This window comes from Oryzias latipes, chromosome 14 (assembly GCF_053564925.1).
Source record: "Oryzias latipes strain Hd-rR chromosome 14, Olatipes_Hd-rR_3.1".
Classification (NCBI taxonomy): domain Eukaryota; kingdom Metazoa; phylum Chordata; class Actinopteri; order Beloniformes; family Adrianichthyidae; genus Oryzias; species Oryzias latipes.
In genome coordinates, this window is record NC_136250.1 from 8,196,276 (window position 1) to 8,222,168 (window position 25,893).

Consider the following 25,893-nt stretch of genomic DNA (forward strand, 5'->3'; position numbering starts at 1 on the left):
GATGTATGGACAAGACACTGAAATGAATTTCCTGTTTTCTAAGAAGCATTTTGTCTCAAATCTAGCCAAAGGGGGAAAAAAAAAAGCTAATGTGGTTAGAAATGCAAGAAGTCTAATCGTACTAGGCTTACATGGAGGATGCTGCACCACAAAGACAGATGGAGAAATGCAGCCGTTATCCATCAATCAGACAAAGTGCGTCTTCTTTGCGCAAATGCTTACTTAACAGATGCGAGGAATGACTAGACCTCCACAGCGCTAAGGCGCGCTTTCCAAAAAACCAAACATTTGTTAATATTACAAAACCAACAGCATTTAGCTCTGTGCATGAAAGGCGTTAGGATTTTCAACATCCGTTAATATGTTTTCATCACATATAATATTCTAACAAATGAAAACGTCGCCATCCTCAACACTAGTCAGTCTATATGTGAGAAGCTTTTGCAGTTTGAATGCATTTCATTTAGTCTTAACAGTAAAGTTAAAAATGAAACTTCCATTGGATTATTTATTATTTGTAATGAAAAGAGCAAAAAGCGAAAGTGGAATAATAGTTTGATTTAATAATCACTATATAAACACTATATTAAAGAATGTAACTCAAGGAGTTTAGTACAAACGAATAAACTAAACCGTAATTCTTGCGTGAATGATTGTAGTGTATACATTCTGACAGGGCAAGCTTTAAAGAATCTTTTAGTGTTGTGGACAACATTTACTGAACAATGTGACTTTCATTTTTTGTTCTGTTTTGGCGAAACAATAATTAGTGGTTCATTTATCAGCTCTCCAGGATAAACCGCGTTTCTTTATTCCTACACACCAACTAAACTACCGTAGTAGATTTTGGATCAAGCCCCATAACGGGCGACAGTGGCTCAGGTGGTTGAGCGGGTCGTCGAAGGTGATCGAAGGGTTGGCGGTTCGATCCCCGCTCCCACCAGCCAAAATGTCGTTGTGTCCTTGGGCAAGACACTTCACCCTCCTTGCCTCCAGTGTGGCTCCACTGGTGTGTGAATGTGCATGAATGCTCCCGGTGATGGTCAGAGGGGCCGTAGGCGCGAAATGACAGCCACGCCTCTGTCAGTCTGCCCCAGGGCAGCTGTGGCTACAACCGTAGCTTACCGTCACCAAGTATGAATGAGGAGTGAATGAATAATGGACATAATAGCTATGTCTCCTGATGACACAAGACCAATAGAAGCCCTTTTTAACTGTATTTTAGATGTAAAAATTATGGATGGCAAATAATTTTCTGCAGCTCAACCAGGACAAAACGGAAATTTTAGTTATCGGTCCTGAAGCCAAGAGGGAGAAACAGTTTCTGAAGCTACAGGAACTTTCATTAAGTCATTCAGAAACAGTCAGAAACCTGGGCGTTATCTTCGACTCTAAGCTGACTTTAATCCCCCATATAAAACAGGTGGTTAAAACTGGTTTTTATCATCTCAAAAATCTGGCTAGAGTCCGCCCACTACTCTCTCTTGCTAATATGGAGATGCTAATGCATGCTTTTATCATGAGTAAAGTTGATTACTGTAACGCTCTGCTTTCTGGTCTTCCAAAAACCAACATTAGGAACCTTCAGCTTCTCCAGAACTCTGCTGCACGAGTTCTTACAAAGACCAGGAGGCGAGCTCACATCACCCCAATTTTAAAATCCCTGCATTGGCTCCCCATATGCTTCAGGATTGATTTTAAGATACTTTTAACCGTTTTTAAATGTCTTAACGGTCTTGCGCCTTCTTATTTATCAGATCTTTTAGTAAGATATGAACCCTCGCGGACCCTGAGCTCCTCTAGCACTGGTCTGTTAACCATTCCAACTGTAAAAACTAAAACCTATGGAGAAGCTGCATTTCAGCACTATGGTCCCCGTTTATGGAACAGTCTGCCGGAGGACCTGAGGGCCGCACAGAGCTTTAACGCTTTTAAGAAAAGGCTCAAGGCCCATCTTTTTAACCTGGCTTTTAGCTAATTTTTTACTACTTTTATGTATTTATTCAGTTATTTATTTATATGCACTTTTATTTTTTTTCATTCATCCATTTTATCTTGTTTTATGAACTTGAATCTGATTTTAACGCGTTATTTTAATTTACCTTATTTTAATGTTTTATTGTTTTTATCAATATGTTTACTTGTTTATTCTCGTTTTTATTCATTTTTATTTCCGGTGCTTCCTCAGATGGAACCTCTCCTTCTGGGTCGGCTGCTGTTCAGCCACTGCGGCTCTGGATGGGGACCTGCATCACCACTTAGCTGTGGTGGAGCGGTCCCCACCTGTGATGCTGCATTTGGCTGTCTATGCGGCTGTTCACAGAGGGGGAGGTTCCAATTATTAGCGTTTCCAGCATCCTCTTTTTGTGCTCAGCCTATTTCTCATTGTCCTTGGCCATCACTTAGGGGGTGGGAGGTGTGAAAGGAGTGGGGGGCTAGGTACGGGGAGGGGGGCCCTATTTATTTATTTATTTTTATTTTATTTATTTTTAAATCGTCAATGCTTGTTTTTATATTTTGTTGTGTTTTAATGTAAAGCACTTTGAGTTATATTTATATATAAGTGCTTTATAAATAAAGTTTGATTTGATTTGATAATGTAAGCGCTTTGGGTGTCTTGAAAAGCGCAGATAAATCCAATCCATTATTATTATTATTATTATTATTATTATTATTATTATTATTATAACCCAGAGGCTTCTCTGGAGGTAACATGAAGTTGTTGTTGTTGGCTTTTTTTGTTTCGCACCTACCTTTCCTAATTTAGATGCAAACCCAGAGGTAATGCAGTTCAGAAAGTAATCTACCTTCAACTAGCATGTTAAAAAGTCGAATTTCACTCAAAAAAAAAAAAAACTATATATATATATATATATATATATATATATACATGTGTATACATATAGAAACCTGGTTTCAATAGCTTATAAAATGTTTATTGATTTTAAGGTAAAAAGAGGTGTTTTATTTTTAATCAGCGCATTATTAGGGGTAGGATTTTCTTCCTTTTTTTTGATTAGCAGGTGGACTACTCAATAAAACTTTAACCCGCAGACACCGCCAGTTTCTGCGAGCTGCTCTGTCTGAGATTTTTCATGGTCTTCCAATCCATGTCTGAATTTAAACACAATTATTCACACAATAATTCTGATCACGGTTTATGCTTTTGCACTGATACCTGGGGTTCCCAGATCTTGTTCTTGTGGACTGCCATATGCAATTATTTTCCGAACATGGGGTTATTGGCATCAGAAAAGGCTTTGCTATCTTCTTACAGCCTTCTTCTGCTTTGTGAGCGTCAACTATTTTGATTTTCAGTGTTCTAGACAACTGCTTGGAAGAACCCATGATGCTGATGGTTGGGGCGAGGTCGGATGACTCATTTTATTTAAAAATCTTTGAAATTGAAATAAGCTGTTTTTTCCTGACGACTGTGAATGATCCATGACACGATCAGGTCTCAGCTTTTCAAAGAGTGTTGGTGCATTCTGTAAATTCTGCAGGGTGCCCACACTTTTGCACCTGGCATTAGTTTGTTTTCTGTTATTGTGAAAGGGTAAATGATGGAAATAAAGCCCTTTTTGACATCTTACAAGAATGTCTCATCTGTAATCTGATGCCTTTTGAAGAGTTTTCAATCCTTGGCTTCTTTATTAGATTAGATGTCTTTATTTATCTCACGATGGGGAAATTCACGTATCTGTGGCAGCAAAAACGACATTCACAAATGACATTCACATTAAATAAATACATGTATGAATTTATACATTTATGGACAATAATCTAATGTTTTACCTGGGGTGCCCAAACTTTCGATCTCCACTGTCTGCTTTTTAGCTTTTGCAGCCATCTTAAGGCCAAGGCTTTAATAAAAGTGGGGAATTGAATGACACTGTTGCAGGTTAAACAATGTTCCTTTCTGTAGTCACTTTTGGGGGGATACTGACCACCACTGATGGTGTAGTAACATGCAACCATATGGTGGTTGACCCGTACGGGTGCAGCATACTTTTAGGCCCCATTGACACTGCATGGTTCAAGTGGCCCAATAACGATTTTTTCCTCTAATGTGGCACAGATTGGATTTGACCGGTGAACGCGTAAGCAGGAAAAAAAACGCATGGATTCCATTTTTCTCAGATCGGATTCAGGCCTGACTCACATGTGGAAATAAATTGGATACAAATCAGATATGTGCATTTGCGTGTGCCATGTAAGCAGACAAATCGGTTATTCCCCAGTAAATCCACTCTGCACCTTATGCATGGAACATGTTGCAGAAGGACTGGAAGTTGACAGAGTTGATTTCCTTGAATGCTTTTAAAGTTAAACTGAGAGGTCTCGAGGCTGACTCCTTAACATGCACTTGTTTTTTATAATCGGTTTGTTATTTCCTGTTATTTTGCTCTTTGTAATTATGTAACTGCATTTTAGTCGCTGCTGCCGCTTGGCCAGGACTCCCTTGAAAAAGATGTTTTTAATCTCAACGGGACTTTCCTGGTTAAATAAAGGTTAAATAAAATAAAAATAAATAAAAAATGCGAGTCGTACATCAGTGACGTCAACTCAGGACACCACCAACTGAGATCACATGACTTATTAAGGTGCTTTTGTGCACTGATTTTGCTGTTCGAGGACAGCTGGAGCCCCATCAGCGTGTTACCTTTCAGCCTCAAACTTCATTATTTCTGGTCCGGTCCCGGTCGGGTAACTAACCAAGCGGGGCACCGTTGCTCTGGAACAGGCTAGAAGCCGTTTGTTTCTTTGCGTGGATCAAACTGTTAGTACAGCACAACGTCTTCAAACACTTACTCATTTAAAACTCAGCGAGAGCACATAAGCCGGCCGAGCAGCCCTCCTTTTTTTTTCTCCCGCGCATCCCCTCTCGTACACCTGCCTCATCCTGGAGCGCCCAAGGCAACGTCTCCTTCAGTCGCTGCCTTGCCTCCATGACAACCGCAGTCACACAAAAGTCCAAAGGAGGTCCGCGGAAGGCGGAAATGCTTCTACGTAGTCCTCAGAACGTCTATGTTTGATAGTTTCAACATTGTATAGTGTAAATGCAAAAATCGGATACGGGTCACTTTTTTTTTTTTTTTTTTTTTTTTTTTTTTTTTTTACCTTGTCCTGTCCAACAGCTGGGCAAACAGATGAGAGCTGAGGGCCTCTTGTGTTGGACATATTTTACTTTAACAAGAGGGGTTATTAATCTTCAGACAAACCAAAGGTATGTCTGAATAAACCCCTTTTGTAATTGAGGCCAAACTTTATTAATTTCAAACATGTTTGAAGATCTTTGGTGTTGGACCGGACGGAAAAGGAAAGAGGGGAAGAAGAGAGAGGTACGGGTCACTTTTAAAAGATGATGTAAGCGGGTCGTCAAAAAAATTGGATATAGTCAAAAAATCGGATTTGGCATCAAGACCTGCAGTGTAAATGCAGCCTTAGTTTGTCCTTGGACTACAGAGGTTAGTAGAGAGGAGTGGCCACAAGGAGGCGCACACATGTGTCTTCCAGTTCCTTTAATGCTGGTACGGTCACCTCAAGGGATGTCATGAAAACGTACAATTGTCATGCGTGTGGTAAATGTACAGATAAGTATTTGTAAGGTTAATGGAAGTTGCACACACTCATGTTCAGGTGATGCTGTCATAACGTGCTAACATGACACTATAGTCGTTAGTGAGGTGCCAGTACTAGTCCCTTACTGACTGCATGTGAATGATGCATGCATGGGGTGTTCCAGTGATATACAAGTGCCCATAGGAAGTTTGTAGGATTCCCACACAAACTGCAAACTGTTTGGGTGGAATGATGATTTTCACTCTACAAGCTTAGAGAGACGTTTACAGCTTTGCTCTTTTGTGTGGGCCACCTGTATACCCTGTTCAGGTTTGCCCGTGTTCTGCCTGCAGATAGCTCCCATTTAGACGGACAGCAGCTGTGACTTCGCCATAACCTGGAAGACCCCATTAAAGCTGTCGGTCTGGAGATGCTACACCCAAGTTGCCTAGAAGTCATTTTAGTCCATTCCAATTTTTCCTGTTTCTAACAACTAGGGTTTGATATTTGATATGTTCAAATGCCGTCCGGAAAGAGAAAGTCTTAAGTAAAAGCGCAAGCAAAATGATTCAACATACGTGTAGTGTACTGCAGAAAATTAATAGTTGACATTAGAGAGAAAACTGCATTAAAATAAGACTAATTTGTTGTTGAAACATGTTTCTGTAAACTATACAGAATGAAAATATTTCAAGTACGAGACAATTCCAAAGTGTGGATACGTTTAGCCATTCAAATCAATGGACAGGCGTGGCTATAAAATGTCTTTTTCCCCCAATAAACAACGTTTTTGAAAACGCTGCAAAATCTTTAAATATTTAGGAAACTCTGGGGAAAAAAAGCAAAGGACCAAAAGTTGCATGCACTAATAAGTTGACCTTTGACATCGTTTCACTTTCTGACCCTTTCAATCAGTACCAACACTTTAGCATTTTGGTTTCTTTCCAGAGACACCGCTTCATTTGAGGTTTTCGCTCAACTCTCTGATCAAGAAATCTTAACCCTGAAGAGCATTTCTGTGTATTCTGGTAGAAACACTGACACAGATGTGTGGTGAACGGCTGGAAGGCTTTTTTTTATCTTGATAACTGCATAAAGTGGGTAAATGATGTTTCAGCTCTATTCACAGATGATAGCATCTGTGAATAGTCAGTTTTATCATTTGTCAGCAGACTGTCAATCTGTGAGAACAATGCATTTGCCATTGAACTGGCATGAAACATTGATGTACTGTGTAATGTAATAAATAGGTGAGTTCTGTGGTATTTTAATTTGACCTATTTTTTGTTAGGTTTTTCAGGTGTAGAAAAACACTTTGGGCCATTAAAAGATGTATGAAATGTGCTATAAAAATATATTGAACACATTTTGTGCATTGGTAATTTTCTGCCAAAACTAAGAAGTCATGTGCTATAAAGACGCCTTTGAAAACAAAGTCTTTAAATTTGCAACAAAAAGTGGCGTTGAGTTACTTAAAACACAAATACATCTGATTGAAATATTTAGATTTGACTACCGAGTCTAAGAAATGACCCCTTTTCTCCAGATGACGCTAGAAGATGTCATAGCAAAGTCTTATCTGGACCCTTTGAAGTAAAGCCACACAATTACAAGCAGCTACAGGAAAAGCACTGAAGATGTTTAGAAGTAAAATGCACAAAGCAAATGTATTCCAGACACTTATAAGCAATATAATTTGCTTTGATAAAGAAATCTGTCATAAATTCAAACTGTGCAGGTGTTTTCCACATTTAACATATAAAGCTGTGACTACAAGACTTAAAACTGAAATCTATAAATGAATCCCATAAACTGGACTTGACATGCAGTTCACACACAAAAACTAAGATGTGAAATTATTGATTTTTCCCACACCTGAAAATAAAGGGGAGCCTTTACTCCCCCCTAATTTAGGGGAAGTTTGTCTTTCAATAGTTACATCAAGTTTGGGCCCTTCATTTAAAAAAGTCTCCTCTGATGACTAACATGTTATTGATCATCTTCTTGTGGCAGTTTTCACTCGATGTAAGACATAAATTAAGTTTGAAATTGCATTTCTGAGTATTCCTTTATTCAAATTGTGGCGAACCAGGAGCAGACACATAAATGCCGTTTAAAAAAGCTCGTAGGTGTGACGTAGAAGCTATTAGCAAAGCCACAAGCTCGCTGCTCCACTCCATTCAGATGCATTCACTTCTAGACGACTAGATCCATGTACGACTTTGAGCTGGCAAAATTAGACAACTAGACAACAGAAAAGCTACAATATTGATTGGCATTTTTGTTGCACCGGTAATGTTAGGGGTGTGTGACGGATGGTAAGCTATCAGGAAAGCATGTAAACAAAGGGATGATGGGAAATCAGTGTGGGCTTACCACACACCAACATTCCCGCCCACAACATAGTGACACATTTCGAATGAACTTTTGTCACTCTGCAGTAACTTGTGTCCTAGAAAACGAAGCAGGTTTTTAGATTTGGGCTTAGACGACATAATCACAATTAAAAGACCACGGAGAATCAAAAATAGATCAAAATAGGACTGGAGTGGGACTTTGGGAACGCAGATGGATGGTTAACCCAAAATAAAAATGAAAAGTCAAAAGTCTGAGACTTTTAAAAGCAATTGAGCAGCTGTTAAAATTCTCATCTTAAATGGCTCTTTTGTGCCACGCCTCCTTCCTAAATAATAAAAAATAAAAAAAAAGAGTACTTTTGACATGCTGAATATGGACAGTAAAATGTTTAGTATTTGCAACATTTTTTAAATGTTTTTTAGGCTGAGAAGTTATGAACAAAGCATTAATCTGGATCCATCACAGACTTTTCGCCGCTCTGAAAATCTAGTAATTTTGATTTAATCTTTATTTACCCAGGAATTGTCCCATTGAGATTAAGAATATCTTTTTTAAGGGAGTCCTGGCTGGGGGGGGTGGGGGACGGACAATAAATTTAATTTATAATAAAAATGTCAACATTAAAAAGATAACATAAATAAAAATGAAAGCTTATGTAAAACAGGTACAGTTAAAAGTGATTTTCTCCTCCCATCTCAGCCTGGAAAATATTCAGAGGAATGAGTTCTTTTAATTTCCAACTTTTTTGTAGCGTGTTCCGTGTGGAGGGGGCAGAAAAGACAAAAGCCTTTTTTCCAGATCTGTACAGGCAAATGGAACATTAAGCAACACATGGTCATTGGAACGCAGTCCTTATGATTCCAGTCCTCAGCTTGATCAGGCTGCAAATGTAGGAAGGTAAAAGTCCAAGACTAGTAAATAAAAATGAGTGTGAGCCTCCTGGTGGACAGAGAAGACCATCCCACTCCAGAGTACAGTTCACAATGGTCAGCCGAGGCCTTACAGTTTGTTACAAACCTTGAAGCGGCGTGATTCACAGGATAAATCTTACTCAAACATTGAGCTGTTGCATTCATATACAAAAGGTCTCCATAATCTAAAATGGATAAAAAGGTTGTGGTGACAAGTCGCTTTTTAATACTCAAGCTAAGGAGAAATGAGTGACAAATACTACGATGAAAAGCATGATCAGCTTTTTTCTTCAAAAAAGCTGTTTAGATTTTTATTCAGAATAAAATACAGATTTGGGTCGTGTTAGTTCTATGCAATGCAATGTTTTAGCCAAATAAATGCAGAAAATCAATCGGAGCAAAGATATTTTAAGAAGTACTTATATTGGGGATTTTTTAGGAAATACACAGCACAACCACCTGTGTGAATCAGTGAAAGCTGTTGCTGTGGCAACACCTGCACGGGTGTGCGGAAAGGTGAAGAAACACCATTTCATATTTAACATGTTCCAACTGCCTGACAGGTTCTTGAGATGAAGCATCTATCATGTGTCAACAGTAAAAAAAAATACTTTCAGTTTGTGTCACTCCTGCCGTGCTTCCAAATAAGGGCTTCTGTGTTTGTGCTGTGGCCTCCCTCTAGCGCTTATGAGAAAAGCACTACAGAGGAAATCTAAGTTTCCCACACAAACACACACACACACAGAGCTCATGAAAGTGTGACATAAAAATGGTTTTCAGCCAGATCTTGCAGATTACCGTGCTGCACCTGGGCCACATCTTGCTTGAAAGAGTTCAAACTTTTAGGTCATTAAAGGTGCAATGACGCCTCGAGAGAGGATTTTGGATTTAGTGACATGGCTTTGATCTCTGCCAAAGAGAAAACTAACAACATCAAACTCATTTGTCTTCATTTCTTAAAGTGCAGATCAAATGTTTTAGTTGAGGAACTTTTTTTAAGCAGATCTCCACCAAAGGAAAAATGATGGTTTTGGTCAAACACCACAAGGTCAGCATCTGGTACATGTTGAAGGCGGTGAGGATTTAGAGGAAGAATCTTTAGTACAATGCAAACGATAGGTTACTATGGCAACGCTAATGCTTTCCTGGCATTGATAGCTTTACAGTTACAGAATTATAATGTGAGACGATGTTTCAGCTTTTTTGGCAGTTATTTAAAGCAATTACACAGTGAAATTGTGCTTATGCTACTGTGCGTTCTAAACTGTTGTGTTTTTAATCAACATAGAATGACAGGTTGACTTCTATTGAGCTTTCATGTTGGGCTGCCATTTTATTCCACTGGCAAAGAAAAACTAATAAAAAAAAATTTTTTCTGCATCAAGGTGGAAAAACTTCAGTTGGTCATAGTTTACAAGTAAAAGATCCACCGGGTCACAAACTGAGACAGATGATGGTGATCAAGCAGACACAGGGAAGCGTTAGATTTTTGAGGTTGATATAATCAACACGACTTTCATGCAAATCTATGAAAAGTGCAAAAGATCCAAATATGGACTCAATCTGAGTATAAACTGGCTGTTGGCTGTATAAACTGTTGCTGTAAATGATTTTAAGCTTAAAAACCGACATGTTGTTCCATGGATGGCCACATTCAAAAGTAAATGTGCAAATGAACATATTTTTAGACTGGAATATAAAAACATTGGTAACACTGAATGTTTTTCATACAAATGTTTGTCATTGAAACTCAGACCTGTTCACACTCAAGCAGGTCTATGTTCTTAGCTGGGAGCTGCTCTGTGCAGCAGCTCCACCTGTGGACGCAGAGAGCTAAGCACTGCTGGACTGATAGTTTCTGCTGCACCAGAAAAGCGTGTGAGGTTCCAAACTTACTGATCCAGGGCTTTGTAATAAAGGTTCAGGTCATTGATCACCAGCTCTGTAGTCCTCATAGTGATCATCTTATTTTTGTATCGCTCCTCAGCTTTGTCGTATTGGTCTTCTCGCAGCTCTTTTCTGCAAAAAGACGAAGCTTTGTTACTTTATTTGAATTTTTTTCACAGCACTGTAAAACAATCCGAATGAACAGTTGTTGATCTGAATAACAAAATTGTCCATTTCTATCTTTTATTTTTCACAACAACACAATTCAGTTGTGTGTTTTGTTTGCACAGAGTAATGACGATGCCGTTAGTGAAAACATTCCTGTGCGAGAGCGTCTCACCTGTGATGAAGTATCTCATCCTCGAAGCCTTTCTGGCGGCCCAGTGCAATACTGCGGTTCTTCTTTAAATCCTCCAATTTGCGTTCCACGTCACGACGTTCTCTGTGAAACACCAAAGGCGTGATATTTGAACCCTTTTAAATTCTTTCGACTACTCTTCAACTGTTTACAGAATTAGCGTTTTTTCAGCAGAAAAGCAGCTTTGAACTGATATGCTACACTTCACTGTGTTATTCACGCCATCAGTGTAAATAAGCCGATTCTTTCGTGAAGAAAAGCAGTTTTGTAATGTAATTTGTAATGTGTTGTATCAAAGTGCCAATATGAAAATCCTCTTCTCAGCGCCAGAATCACTTGAAATCCCGCTGATCGTGTACACGGTCGAAGACTTACGGTACATGAAAGACTATATCTGGGTGATGCTAGCAAACTTTTCAGTGTTTAAGGTTAAACCCAGTTAGGACCACTGATGTCACATTAGGAGACAAAGAAAGAGTCAGGATAGCTTTATGAGAGTAGCAGAAGAAAACTCTTACTGGCGCAGTTGTAGGACCTGCATGTTGCCGATGTCTTTAAGAAGAGCCTCATGTTTTGCCACAACCTCCCGCAGCTCCTCTTCACGCTTCCTGAGAGTCAGATTGTCCTGAAGCAGACGCTCTTGGACCTGAGAAATGTTCAGTACGTTAAGAAAAAAACTAACTAAAATTGTGTTTTGGTTCTATGAAATCATTTCCTATATGCTGAATCTTAACCAACCGATCAAAAGCCAACATGTGTCAGGGACTCACTTTATTTAATTTATATAATGTGAAAAAATCTAATTAAAAAAATATTCATTTGATTTTATAGATCTCTATATCTCCTCTCTGTAGGTCAAAAACACTAAAAATCCATAATTTCTTCAATGAAATGTGACCTTTTCTAGAAGGACAACTGCAGAGCTCTGGATTTGAAAGAGTTAACAGAGCGAGTACCTTTTGAGTGTCAATATCTTGGCGAATGTTCCCCATTTCTTTGTTTATTTTCTCTTTCTGCTTCTCCGCCTCATGAAGTTGAGTGGTTGTTTCTTGAAGCTCAGACTCTTTTTGCTGCGAAGAGTTTAGAAAGTTTTTTAAATAACAAATTAAGCATGAAAGATGTCAAGAATGTGTCAAGAATGTCTGATTTGGGAAAAATAAATGCTTTTGTAGAAAACATTTACACATCACAAGATAAAAAAAAGGAATTTTGAATTCAAAAAGTGGCAAAAGAGTGAGATTACATTACCTCTTTGTATTGATCTTTCCCATCACTGACGTACTTATGGATCTCTCGTTCCAAAGTGGTGATTGCCTTTACTCTCTCATTAATACCATTGATCTGTCAACACCAGAAAAGGTTCAAGAACTACAGAGAAACAGAAACTGCAGAAGTACAGCTTAATAAATTACAGCCACACCGTTAACGTCCAGACACTCAAACCATAAATAATATTTAGTGTTAAACTGACACGAGCGCAGACAGAAACCGGGTTAACAAAGGAGTGATGTTTTACCTTCTCACGTCCTTCCTCCTGTTTCTGCTTTTTGAGTTCCATCAAACTTTGTTTTTCCTGCTGCAGTTTTTCCAAAGCAGCAGTCAGAGGAGCCAACTGCTCTTTTGCCTCCTGAGTCAACAAAGAAAAGTATGAATTTCTACTTAATATTTATCTAAAACACAACATACTTTTAAAATCCACAAACAGAAGAGCAATTTGTTGCAGTTTTTTCCAATTGCCAAAACACATTTTCTGAAACATTAAACCACCAAACACAATATTCTAATGATAGACTAGATATACAAAACACTTGAGTCAAAAGCTCACTTTGAGGTCACAATGAAGACTGTCATCAAAACTAACAAACACACAGCAAACGCAACACGATACACGACAAAATACTTGACACCGTTTTACAAAAAGTTTGTAAAGAATGGAAAACCATACCCCCACCCCCCATAAATTAGAGAACAATAACATTCAGGACTTTTACTGTAAGCCTTGGTTCACATTTACTGTACTTAACCATGGTATCTCTGTACGACCAAAGAACTTCATCCACATCACAGGCAACGTTTACCCCCAGCCACACAACAGGGAAACAATCATCTTGTGTGGCTGATCCAGCCTTGACAAGATTGTTCCAGAAAAAAAACAAGAATCTTCTGTCATTTTCTTGTTGAATGTCCATCTGAATTATGAAAATTAACACCTTAGCCTGCTGAACTGAGGGTTTACCTTTTGACCTGCTTTTCCCATGGTCATTATTTCAGAAACAAAAATATTTTCAATAACTTTGATCTGGATCTCATCAGAAATTCTGGTTCTTTGTCTGGGTCCAGGTTAGGCCTGCACAATATGTCGCAAATTTATCGTTATCGCGACATCAAGCTGTGCAATGTGGATATCGCAAAAGACTGTGAAAATTGCAATAAATAGTTACCTTAAATGTGCTAAATAAGTCTTATGGCAAATTGAAGTATTTAATGAATCAAATAAATACATTTATGCATCTGACCAATCAGATGGACACCTTCACGTTGTTGACCAATCAGATGGGGCTCTTTTATCTTAGATGTTCGTCTCTTATGTTGACGAGGGTCAATAAGAGTATAATTTTTAAACTGTTGCAATAAAAAGGGGAATGATTGTTTTGGTAGATTTGCTATTTGTTCACATACCGCAAGTTTTATTGTTATCGCAATACTGATCATTAATATCGCATATTGCACGTTTTTCCTCATATCGTGCAGCTCTAGTCCAGGTCTTGGTGCAGGTTTGGGTCTTCCTCCATTATCCATCTTTAAAAAGCTGCTCAATTGTTCCAGAACTGTCCTCAGATTCACTGCAGTTCAGTTTTGATCAGTTGCTTGTTATGGTGACGATGATGGTTGTGTGAACTGTTTTCTTGCCTTGTGTTAACTTTTTGCATCTTGTGTGGTGAATGCCAACTATGTGTCATGTGTTGTGCAAAGAGTAGATGAGAGTTTTGCAAATTGTGTTTTAGGTTCAGACCAAAGAGTGATGTTTTGGAGAAAAGAGTTAAAGCAGCTGATCGACTGGTTTGGAGAATGGCGCTTAGTGTTTTAGCAATAGGAAAAAACTGTAATGACTAAACATTGTTATATAGATGAAAAACATTCAAATCAACAAGAGAAATGTCTAAATGTCTAAATGTACCCTGATGTCTCTGGTCAGAGCCTGTATCTCTGTGGTGAACTCCACACACTGCTCCTCCAGCTGCTGCTGTTTCTGCATGTCACTGCTCAGCTGCAGCTTCTCTGCCTTCCTCTCATTGACTTCACTCTTCAGCATCTGAATCTGGTCCTGTTGACTCTGGATGAGGTTACGCTTCAGATCCATCTTGCTGGAAACTGAAAAGATGAAGAGGGAAAAGGCTAGGTAAGGGTGTGGTCTGTAAGAATGATCATTCTTCTTTGGCAGAGCTGGGAAAAATCCTGTGAAAGTAAAAGCTTAAAGTCCCACTCCAATCCCATTTTGATCAATTTTAAAAGCATTTCCAGTGGTCTTTAAATGATGATTCTGCTGTTTTTAGACAAAAAAAAACTGTTGTGTCCTAGGACATAGTTTCTGCAGAGCTACAGGAGTTCAACAGAAACAGAAAAGCCTCTGAATTGTGGAGGGAACTGTAGGTGCAGAGTCAGCTTGATTATCAGCATTTCCCATGATCCCTTTGTTTACACTATCTTCTGCTATTTTACAGCCCCTCATGATCCCAAGCTAACATTGGTGATGCAACAAAAACAGCGATCAACATCAGAGCCATCCAGCCGTTCAGTTCTGAGCCGGATGTCAGCTCCAACGGGGAAAATGAAAGCGAACATGGATCTATTTGTCTACAAGTGGATGCATCTGAATCGAGCAGAGCAGGGTGCTGGTGGCATGCCGGTTGTAGTTTGTACGTAACAACTACAATCTTTTTCAAGCTGCTATTTTCATCTGCTCCTGATTCACCACACTTTGAATCTAGAAATACTCAGGAATGCCGTTTTCATTAGAATTTTCTTTACATGTTTCCTCCATCAAGAGAAAAATGCATTAAGATAAAGAACAGTCGTGACAAATAACTGTTGCAGTGAGACCTTTTAAACTGCCCACAGAAATCAGATATTAGCAAATAGACTTCAAAAATCCAGTTATGTGGTTTAGTCCATTATCTGATTTAATATGGAGAAGATACGCAATGACGCAAGTTCAAAAATTCCTCTGACTTATACAATGGGTCTGTTCTTGGTAATACCTTGCGCCCATAGTCATAACGTTACCTTTACTAATGTAGGAACGAATGTCTGTAAAATAGTCACCACAATGCAGCTGTACACAATCATTTTGTCAACAGGAGAAAAGAACATTTCACATTTGGATGTACAGCACTTCCTACCCAAGGAAGTGGATTATCTTTTTAACATGGGGCTGTTGTTTCGTGTGTTACTTTTTAGACATAAAACGACAAAATAAAATCAATTACATGAGGATACATGTCGCAAAACATCGATTTCATGGGCAAAAATCGATGTGTTAATCTGATATCTGGTTTTTGGATGAAAGGCATCAGTTTTTTCTGTTCACACTTGAAAAATAATCTGATTGGTTGAGTTAAGTTTTAAAAACGAGTGTAAACGTGAAACTAATCAAATATTCAACGAACGCCAACAATGTGCGATTGGATTTGGTTGTCGTTTCAGCTACACATCTGTAATTCTGAGTGTGGCAAGTTGTGTTTTATGAATCTTACTGGTGTCAAGCTTGTGTTGGGTCTCCTGTTTCTCCTGACTGACTTGCTGGATGGTTCTGTTCAGGTCGACCCCATGGAGCTTGGCTGCTTGCTGAGCTATTTTTCTCTCTACTTCTCTAAGATCCATCTGGGAATAGAAGACATTTGTGGAGAAAACGGGACAGAAGAGAAGAAAAAAAATGATTACAGGCCAGGATGTGTCTCAGAAAAACTGTAATTTCTTTAGCAGTAAAGTTCAGAAAATCCAGTGCATTTAAGGAAATAGAGATTGGAGAGGATTCAGGGGTGCAGATCATGCCGACAGGAAGGCGGTACCATGTATCTGTCCATAAGAGAGATGTCCTGAAGGCAGGACTTGGCCGTGTCCTCCTCAGACATCAATCTACTGAGCAGCGTCTCCTGTTTCTCCACGTCTGCCTTGAGCCTCTCAATGTCTCTGTTCACAGTCTGCAGACGATTTCTTAACTCAGGAAGCTCCTTTTCCTGCACTTGTACAATCGACTGCCTGAAAGACATTAAAGGAGGATTATCAATGGAGAGTAGTTTATAGGGAGCATGTATGACTCACTTTATGTGGAGTGACATACATGCCTTTTTGACTGAAAAAGAAATATCTTTGCTTAAAAACTGTTATATGTGTTAACTTGTTTGATTCTGTTAATTATTTAATTGTGTTTGATTATCTGAAACTTTTCAGTTAGTTTTTCAGAGACTTGGTTAACTCTGAGAAGGAGCAGAACTGATTAAGTCTCTTGAACAAGAGGTGAAACATCTGCAACAAAAAAAAACCCTAAAAATTGAGCCTGGATGACCCTTTTAGAACCGGTTTTTGCTATGGAACCATCCTGAATGACTGAGGGTCCTACAGATGTGTAGCGCCATCTAGTGGAACCAGAGAGTCACAGCTTCACATAAAGAAATTGAAAGAAAAAGTACAGAGGAAAAAATCTTAGACTCATTTATATGAAATATTCTAAAATCATTATTAGACATATTTTACACTTAATTATATATATAGATATTTATATTGTTTCAAACGTCTTACAAAATAAAATTACTTTTTTTCCTCCTTTTATTTTGTTAGGTAACAACTAACGAAATACTAATAAAAAAGTATGTATAAATGTATAATTTACTTGCTAACAGAGGTTAAGAAACTCTGAAATGTAACTTCTGTCATCATTTCAAATTACAGAAATGATTTTACTTTTGTAAATTCAATTCAGAAAAACAGTTATGTGCTTCAAAACCACAAAGAACTCGTCTATATTGTGGCTTTTGTCAAAGTTCCTGTTTGAATGAGCAGAACATTCATTTTTGGATCACGTGCTATTGTTGAGTAAAATAAATAAAAATGTCACTTTTTTCTGCCTCCCCCTCCTATTCTGCATGTTTGAAAATGTGCCTGCAAAAAAAATAAGGTTTTTAGACCCTAATATTATTCAGAAATGTTAATTGTGTGAAAACTTTTAAAATACTTGTGATTTTTATTTTTGCTTCTCTTTTTTCTATGACTGTAAACTAAACGTTTTAACAATGTTTTAATTAAATTTCACTTTTCCACTTAAGTGTTTGACGTTTTAGGGATTTAGTACCAAAAACGATTAAAATAAATACTTTAAACCAAACACAACTTTACACAGATTGAATAAGAAAAAGACAAAAAGCCTTTGAGCTCGAATGACACCCTTAAGAAACGTGGAACGCACCGCACAGGCCTGAGGGCCATCATCTCATCTCTCTTCCTTTCCTTTCTCTTCAGGTCCTGCTCTGTGTTTTTCAGTTTGTCCGGCACCAAACGAAGCTTGGACTGCATGTCGTTGATGACGTCCTGGAGATCGGACTCAGAGGGAAACGTTCGCTGGCAGACGGGGCAGCAGGGCTCCCTCTCCTCTGTCAACTGGCTGATGAATTGGGTGTAGACCGCTGTTGCTCCAGCTAACATGGCTGTGCAAGCAAAGGTAGAAAAGGGAAAACAACACCAAGAGTCAGTCGGCTCTACACCTCTACATGTACCAAAGCAGTAAGTTTCACAGCTTTACCTCAGATGTTTTTTTTGTGTTTTTAAAAACGTTATCTCAGTTCTCTGTTTAAAGACCTGCTCCAATGAGAATTTGTGTTTTATAACATTTTTCTCACGATGGAGGCACGTATTAAAAAAACCCAAAGGTTTCCTGCTCCGTTCCATTCTGATGCATCCAATTGCAGACAAATGGATTCATGTACGTCCCCATTTTCCTCGTCTGAGTTGGCATCTGGCTCATAACTGTACGGCTGGATAGCTCCAATAATGCTCGCCGTTTTTAGTTTAGGGTGTGGGGGGCTGTAAGCTAGCGGGAAAGTGTATGCAGATAGATGACAGGAAAGTAGGGGCGGGCTTACTCTGCATCACTGCTGCCGCTCAATACTCAAGAGGTGGATTTCTAATGAACTACTGCCGTTCTGCAGCAACTGTCATAGAAAACAACAGTTTTTTGTTTTTCTCATTTTGGCTAAAAACAGCATGATCACAAATAAAAGACCACTGGGAACACATTTACAATAGCTCAAAAGAGGATCAGAGTGGGATTTAAAAGTCTTCAATACTATTAGAAAACACCAAAGGCCCTTCCTTCTGGATTTGGGTAGATTACCTCTCTGCTTGGAAGCCTTCTCCAGATCTTCCTGCAGTTTTCCCAGGTCCTGCTCCAGATCCTGGCTGCCACACACATTAAAGAACTTCTCCTCATCGCTGGTCAGCTGCTGCTCCTTCTTACGCAGCTCTGCAGCAGTGTGGCTTTTGTTCTGCTCATTTGATGCTAAATCCTTACTGAGGTTTGAGAATCAAAAAACAAAAAGAGAGGTCATTGGCAGAGATATGAAAAACTACATAAGACTCGTGTTTACTTGGATCTAACTGACTTGAGTTTTGCCAGTCTGTCTCTGGTGCCGTTGATTTCCTTTGACTTGGAATAGAGCCAGTCCTCCAGCTCTCTCTTGTTGGGAAAGTGACCCAGAAGTGTCACGAGATCCTCATTGTGGCGAGATTTGATTTTCCGTATCTGCTCCTCTTTGTCCAGCTGGAAAAAAAAAGGCAAAAAAGAAGAATCAGAAAAAGAAAACACAAAGAAACAATGACAAAGGTTAAAGCTTTTTAATGGTTTATTTTGAGGAAATAAGACTATCAGTGAGACAACTGTAGTTTGAGTTCATGTGACAGTCTTTGATATCAAAATGTATTTAAAGTAACATTTATTCATACCTTGTCCTTTTTTAACATCTCCATCTGTGTGCGAGCAGTCGTGTGCACATTAAGAGTCTGCATCTCCTGGTCGAGCTGCCTCTGTGTGCGATCCAGCTCACTCTTCTCCTTCTGCAGTTCCTCCACCTCCACCTTCAGCTCCTCCACATTGGAGCTCTGAACTGCACTCTGCAGATCGTGCTCCTGATAATTCAGAATAAAAAATAAATAGATCACAAGGTCTTTTCTAAAAGGGATCAATCACTAAATGTAATCAACTTACCAAACAGAGTAAAACATTTCATTTAGATCCTCATTGTAACAATTTACAGATTAAAAAAGCTATTTTTTATTTTATTTTATTTTATTTATTTTACACCTTAAGTAAAAAGGAGATTTCATAAGATTTCATAGAAGTTGAGTTTAAAATCCCACTCCGATAATCTTTTATCTAAAATAAAAGTCCCACTGGTCTTTTATACATAAATATGCTGTTATTAGCCAAAAGCAAAAAATATTTTTGTTTTTGAGAACATAGTATCTGCAGAGCAGCAATACAGTGGACCCCTTACAGGGTTAGGGATCAGAGACATCTGTGAATCCACAAATATGGAGAACTTAGTTTTTTTTTAAATATATTTTTTAATATATATCATCCATTACCAGAAATTTGCCACACAAACAAGTTAAAAACATCAAAAACTAAATTTTTATCCGAGTGGGTTTTTTAAGGTGTTATTTAAAGTTTCCGAGTATTAAAAAAACAAAAAACATGTTTTTTACTGTTAGCACAGAACCATTTGCTGTTGCTATGATTAATAAAACTGCAACTTTAAAATAAGACTTCAAACTAACAGCTGACGATCGTTTGCTTAATAATTTAGCTCCAGATGTTATTTTGTGACTTTCTCCCCCCAATGCTGAAAACAGACACTAAAAACAAAGACTTTGTAGTCGTGCAGGTTAATCATCTACTTACCGCTTTAGTTAATTCATTATCCAGTTCCTGCAGCCGCGTGGACGAACCCTCAAGCCTCTGCAGGTCTGCCCTGATGCTCCTCAGTTCTTGTTGCTTCTTGCCCTGCATGTCTCTCTTCAACTCCACGGTTCGCTCCAGGCCGGTCTTCTTGTCCCTCATTTCATCGATCGATTGCTGCTTTTGTTGCTCCTTTTCCTGCAAGTCAGCCTTCCCAAACATAGAAACAAATGACAGCATTGTCACTTTACAGACATGTGCAGTCTTTCTCTCTGTCTTCTTTATATTGATCATTATTTCCACTTACAGAATTTGCTTCTTACCATAGCCTGACTGAACGTCTCCTTCTCCTGCTCCAGTCTCTGAGTGACGTGACGGTGGAAACTCTCAAGCTGCAGAGCGGTAAAGGGGGATCGGTCGTACCCCTCCATCTCCAGATACGATGACAAAGAGCGAACCTGCACAACAAGAAGGAACCAAAGGAACATTGTAGAAGATTTAGCTATGGGCTCACATTGTAAACCTCAGTAGCTTCATGTATGTCTGATATCTTGTCCTTTTTGCCCCCTCTCTCTAGTCTCACCTGAGTGTCACGGTTCTTGATGCACTGCATTTGGCGATCGGCTTCCAGCTGAAGGCGACCTAAAAATCATGTTAACTTTTTGTTTACTTTGACAAGGAAATGTTTCAATAACGACACATTGGCAACTCTAGATCATTAACTATGGCTGCACGATATAAGGAAAACTCGCGATATGCGATATTGGTGATTAATATTGCGATAACGATATAATTTGCGGTATAGAAACAAATAGCAAAACAACCAAAAACATAATTTCCGTGTTCACTGCAACAGTTTAAAAATTATACTCCAAATGACCCTTGTCGACGTAGGAGGCAAACATCAAACATAAAAGGGCTCCATCTGATTGATCAACAAGGTAAACGGGTCCTTCCGATTGGTTAAATGCATAAAGGGATTTATTTCATTTGTTCAATATTTCAAGCTGCCATGAGATTGTTTTAGCACATTTAAGGTAACCATTTATTGCGATTTTCGCCGTCTTTTGCGGTATGCATATTGCACAGCTTAATGTCGCGATAACGATAAATTTGCTGTATATTGTGCAGGCCTATCATTAACCATTTATGAGAACTGGACTGAGTGACTCCTGCCTCATACTGGATCCAAGAAGCCAAAACCCCATAGACTACAAGTGTGAACTAAACCGCTTTTACTCAATCATACTATTTGTCAGAGTAACCTTTCTTGGTCTGATAACTTTTTAGAATGTCCTTGCTAATCAATGATGAGCCCACTTTCAAGTGCTCAGGGGGTGAACTTCAAACAAGCTCACTCCTGATTGGTGAGAGTGGTTGCCAAAGAAATAGTGACTCGGATCTATCACTGCTTTATGACGACGTCTGGCTTCAACGTGTAAATTGCGGAAAAAAAAGGCATCTGACTTGACTTCCTCTAAAGCTATAAACTTTTCAAATTCTAAAACTTCAATAAGTTTTAATTTGCTTATTCTTGCAATGCTCTCATGTTAGAAGAAAATCTAGTTAATATGAAAAAAAACATAAATGAGTGTATTTCATAAATCTGTAAAATGCTTCAGTTAAATCAGCCAATCACAGCACAGAATAGAGAGAAGATAGATAAACTGGGTACAAAGTTTTAAATTAAGAACAACAGGGAAAAAAAACATTTCATTGAACCATAAAAAAAACTACACAAGTGATCATTTACTTACAGAAATAGATCCATCATAAACATCTTTCTTTCTGGTGTTCAGTCTACCTTGTTCCACCAGGAGATCCGCTTTGACTCTGTTGAGTCTCTGACACTCTCTGCCAGCTCTTTCCAGCTCTTTCTGACAGTCTGCAAGCCTTCGCTCTTTGTCCTTCACAGTCCTCTGGTGGTTCTGGTAAACATCCTGAAGCTCCTGATCTGAACCCTGAAACACCTGCAGCACACATGGGAAAGCACACAGACACACACTATTCTAAAAGTCTGACACCAAACTGATCATTTCTGAAGAGAAACAAAATATGTCTTCTTTATGGCAATTTAAGTCCAGCTCAACAAAAAGAGCTGAATTCATATGATTTAGCACAGAGCAGCAAATCAAGCACATTTCCGAATTTCAGATCTGTTTATTATTATTTTTCTCCTGTAACAAAGTGGTTTGAAATATTTTCAGTCACCTGATCCGTTGATGGTACTGAAATCTCTAGTCTATAAATTGCAGTGAGGGGAAAAAAAGGTTTGGGTTAAGACTTAAAATGGTTCTTGTGTTACCTGCTCCATTGTTTCCAGCAGCTCCTTGTTGTCCTGTTCCATTTGTTTTTTTCTGCTCTCCAGCAACCTTATGTCATTATCCAGTCTTAATACTTTCCCAAGCTTGGTGTCAATTTCAATCAAGCGATTCTGCAATAATCGCATAAATGTCAGGTAATTATAAACAACAAACAATAAGAGTGAAAGGTTTTCTTGTGCTCCTTTTTTTTAGAGTTAATACCCACCACTAGTACCGTCACTAAAAACGTATGCAATCAACCCACCTCAAGTGGCTCAATCTGGCCATCGATGAGCTGAATGCTGTCTTTAGACGCCATCAGCTGAGCTTCCTTTTTCGCCACGGTCTCTCGGATTTGCTGAGCCTTTTCCTTGTTCTCCTTCAGGTAGCGCAGCTCCACCTGACACTCTTTCACCGTCACACTCTGCTTGAGCCGCAGCTGGCGCATTGTTTCCAGAGCTTTGATATATCTGGAAAAAAAGACACATTGCAATAAAAGAGCTACTCCGGAAATGTCTTCAAGCTCTGCTGCCATTTCTTACTTATGCAGAAATTTGACTTTAAGTAACAAGAGACAAGATGATTGATTTATTACACTAGAAAGAAAGAGGAATTTACTTTGTTGCAGCAAAGATGGAGTCAAATTTGTCTTTCAGGGCCTTGCCCTCGCTAAGTGGCCAGTTCGACTCTTCTTGGTGACAGAAGATGACGTTATTCAGCACTGGCTTTGATACACCCAGTGAAGAAATCATTTCTCGGTCCAGCTCACCACACTTTGAGGACAAGCTAACTCTCTCTCCGTCTCTGAGCGATTACAAAGAGTGACATATGAATTAAAGCATCTTAAAACATTAACAACAATCCCTTAAATTGAAATTACACAAAATGTTTGATAATGGAACTTCATAGTGGCTTACTTCATTCTGGTGATGACCTGCTCTAAACTTTTAAAGGTGTTGTTTTTTGCTTTCTGAGTGCAGGACATGGAGCGCTGGATGCTAACTTTCTCTCCATTAACATCTGTGAAAAGGAGTTTAATCTGAGCTCGTACATCTGTCTCATGGGCATCCTGAAATGACACAAGATCACTTCTAGAATTCTTCTTAATGTTAGGTTCACACATGTTATTAAAAGAAACCTCTCAAACAAGTTCGTTCCAGACATCTGTTGAGATTTTCACAAAACTGACCCTTGGATCGTGAACAAAAGCACCTCCTTTGGACCCGGGAGGAAGTTCTCCTGATGTTGCATACTTCAGGCACTCGATAATAGTCTGAAAGCAAAATTCACATTCCTGAAAATTGAATACAGGAGATTTTTTTTTTCTTCTGGTTTTTAATTCTTTGTTACAATTATTTTCAATATTCGATTTTCTAATAATAAAAAGCAACGTTATGGTTATGCTATTTAAAGTTAAGTAATAAAGTCAGTTTAAAAATATTTTTTCTGTGTTGTTTTATCATACACTAAAGACTACGGTGGCCCAGAAGGGTCAGAACACAAGACAGGGTAGATACGAAACTGTTTTAAAGGGGAAAAAAGGGCGTGTTGTGGTTTTATAAACAGTATAAGAGCAGAGAAATAGTTTGGTTTTGCAGTTGCACGAAAATTTAAGAGCCAGTGTTTTTAATTTCTCTCATTTGTGTAGCTTTCTTGCATGTTGCAGAGACAAGGATGGAGGCTAAACTTCATTAAATTCTGCGCAACACCAAACTCAAAATCTTTAGAAGGCATGAAAACAAACACCCAGCGGTACATTAATTGTCTAAGAAGGATGTTTAAATAGTCAGAGCTGTAATGCCGCTAACAGAGATTGGTTCTTTATCTGCCCCCATTTGTTGAAACCAATAAATGTAGTTTTCTTGTTTCTCCCAAGAGTTGACTGGCTCTCACTATTATTCATAGGCACAGAAATTCTAACAAAAAATTAACTGTAAACAAAAACTCAACAGAAAACATGAGATGAAATCTGTATTCTTCCCATCTGTATGATTCATTTGCAGAGATAGTGTATAAATGTTATTCATGCTGCTCAGTCTGTAATGACTTGATTGTTTATGTTGACCTGCAGCTTGCATGTTCATTCCCCTCTGAATGCTTTCATACCGTTTTTCCTGCTCCATTGGGTCCAACCAAAACAGTTAGAGGACTGAAGAAAGCTATGACTTGCTTGTCCTTATCCTCAATCCCAAAACTCCTCACTCCAAGGATGCTCATTTTGTCGATTTTTGACATGTTTGCTTTCAGACAAAGGCAGAGAGAAAACACAAATTACAACAAAAGCCACAAAAGTAGAGCTAAACAATTCAATGTGAGATGAGCCAGAAGCGTAAAGGTTGCTTTTGACCTTTACGCTGGTCGGACACGAAATGCGTTGCAACTTGCTTGCTTCTTCTTGCTAGCTAACAACTACTGTTGGTTTTGTAGCTCGGCTCCTTTATTTGCCCTCCCCATGAGACCGAGCTACTGTAAAGTTACTTAAAATGACTTTCGGTGACAGATTGGGTTTGGAGAATCATATTATCCACTCAACTCACCTATGTTAGTGGTTCCGTTTTCGCTAACATGAAACCCAAGTTTTCGCGCTGTTGGAGGAAAGTGACGTATGTCACAGCCCACTTCCGGTACTTTAAAAAAGAACAAGAAATATAAATTTACCTCTTTTTTCGCCACGCTCGCTCGTAATTTGTTGTACTATGAATAAAGTTAAAGTATTTTGTCATGTAGATATTTATTTATTTATTTATTTATTTATTTATTTATTTATTTATTTATTTATTTATTTATTTACGTAACTCCACTGTAACTTAAATTTGTGTTTTTGGTCGATGTCGGTCGCTATTTTAATTTGCTATTTCTTTTTTAATAAAGTTGTTTGAAAATGAAGGTTTTGATCACTTTTATTAAACAACATTAAGTGGTCATTTTAAAATAAAACGCACACTAGCTTCTATAAATGATGAACTATAAAGCTGTAAAAATTAGATGTGTTTCAGATTTGCACTACTTTCCCGTTATTTGATAGCTGATTATTGTTTTTCACACCACAGCTTTAGAGCCTTTATGCTTATTACGTTTTCATGTCTTACTTGACTTTCAATTCATTTTAATCTGCCAATCAAATAATTTCTTTTTGATTGTATCCAGACATTTCTAAACGTCTATAGAAAAGTAAAGCAAATTTTTTTATCTGTTTTTATTATTTCTCCATGTAATAGCCATGTAAAATTATTTTTAACATGTTTAATTGTTTACACCTTTTGAACAAAAACTGGGGGAAAAAACATGTTTTTATCAGTTTCATTAACTCGTTTTTTAAGTCTTCAGTGAAGAATTTTAGCAATGCTGAAAAAGAAAACAAGCTTTTAAGGACTTAGATGTGGTTCAATACAATCAAATTCAGGTTTTGATTGATGAGGTGTGAGTAATAATACAAAGCCCAGGTCTCCTTTGATACTGAATTTGTTCAGTTAAAAAGTATATTCCTTTCACATTGCAACTCCTTCTCTTATTTACACAAATCATTTCATGTGAAAAAAATCCAACACTCACTATTTGCAAAAT

The 25,893-nt window shown here is 38.3% G+C and overlaps 1 protein-coding gene across 2 annotated transcripts in view; it reads right to left on the reverse strand.

The window, feature by feature from the left end:
- rad50 (RAD50 homolog, double strand break repair protein) overlaps positions 1 to 24,947 on the reverse strand; it is a 28,302-nt gene extending 3,355 nt beyond the window's left edge. For both annotated transcript variants that reach the window (XM_004076132.5, XM_078931019.1), the window contains exons 1-24: positions 24,867 to 24,947; positions 24,436 to 24,569; positions 23,519 to 23,602; positions 23,247 to 23,398; positions 22,948 to 23,133; positions 22,595 to 22,799; positions 22,332 to 22,460; positions 21,831 to 21,996; positions 20,610 to 20,668; positions 20,350 to 20,484; positions 20,030 to 20,236; positions 19,072 to 19,254; positions 18,732 to 18,889; positions 18,464 to 18,639; positions 17,540 to 17,777; positions 16,146 to 16,335; positions 15,831 to 15,957; positions 14,255 to 14,448; positions 12,593 to 12,703; positions 12,325 to 12,417; positions 12,033 to 12,146; positions 11,595 to 11,722; positions 11,059 to 11,160; positions 10,728 to 10,850 (exon numbers count right to left, since the gene is read on the reverse strand). In XM_004076132.5, the coding sequence (XP_004076180.1) occupies positions 10,728 to 10,850; positions 11,059 to 11,160; positions 11,595 to 11,722; positions 12,033 to 12,146; positions 12,325 to 12,417; positions 12,593 to 12,703; positions 14,255 to 14,448; positions 15,831 to 15,957; positions 16,146 to 16,335; positions 17,540 to 17,777; positions 18,464 to 18,639; positions 18,732 to 18,889; positions 19,072 to 19,254; positions 20,030 to 20,236; positions 20,350 to 20,484; positions 20,610 to 20,668; positions 21,831 to 21,996; positions 22,332 to 22,460; positions 22,595 to 22,799; positions 22,948 to 23,133; positions 23,247 to 23,398; positions 23,519 to 23,602; positions 24,436 to 24,564 (3,389 nt within the window). In that variant the 5' untranslated portion in view covers positions 24,565 to 24,569; positions 24,867 to 24,947. The remainder of the gene's footprint in view (positions 1 to 10,727; positions 10,851 to 11,058; positions 11,161 to 11,594; positions 11,723 to 12,032; positions 12,147 to 12,324; positions 12,418 to 12,592; positions 12,704 to 14,254; positions 14,449 to 15,830; positions 15,958 to 16,145; positions 16,336 to 17,539; positions 17,778 to 18,463; positions 18,640 to 18,731; positions 18,890 to 19,071; positions 19,255 to 20,029; positions 20,237 to 20,349; positions 20,485 to 20,609; positions 20,669 to 21,830; positions 21,997 to 22,331; positions 22,461 to 22,594; positions 22,800 to 22,947; positions 23,134 to 23,246; positions 23,399 to 23,518; positions 23,603 to 24,435; positions 24,570 to 24,866) is intronic.
- Between the last annotated feature and the right edge of the window lie 946 nt (positions 24,948 to 25,893).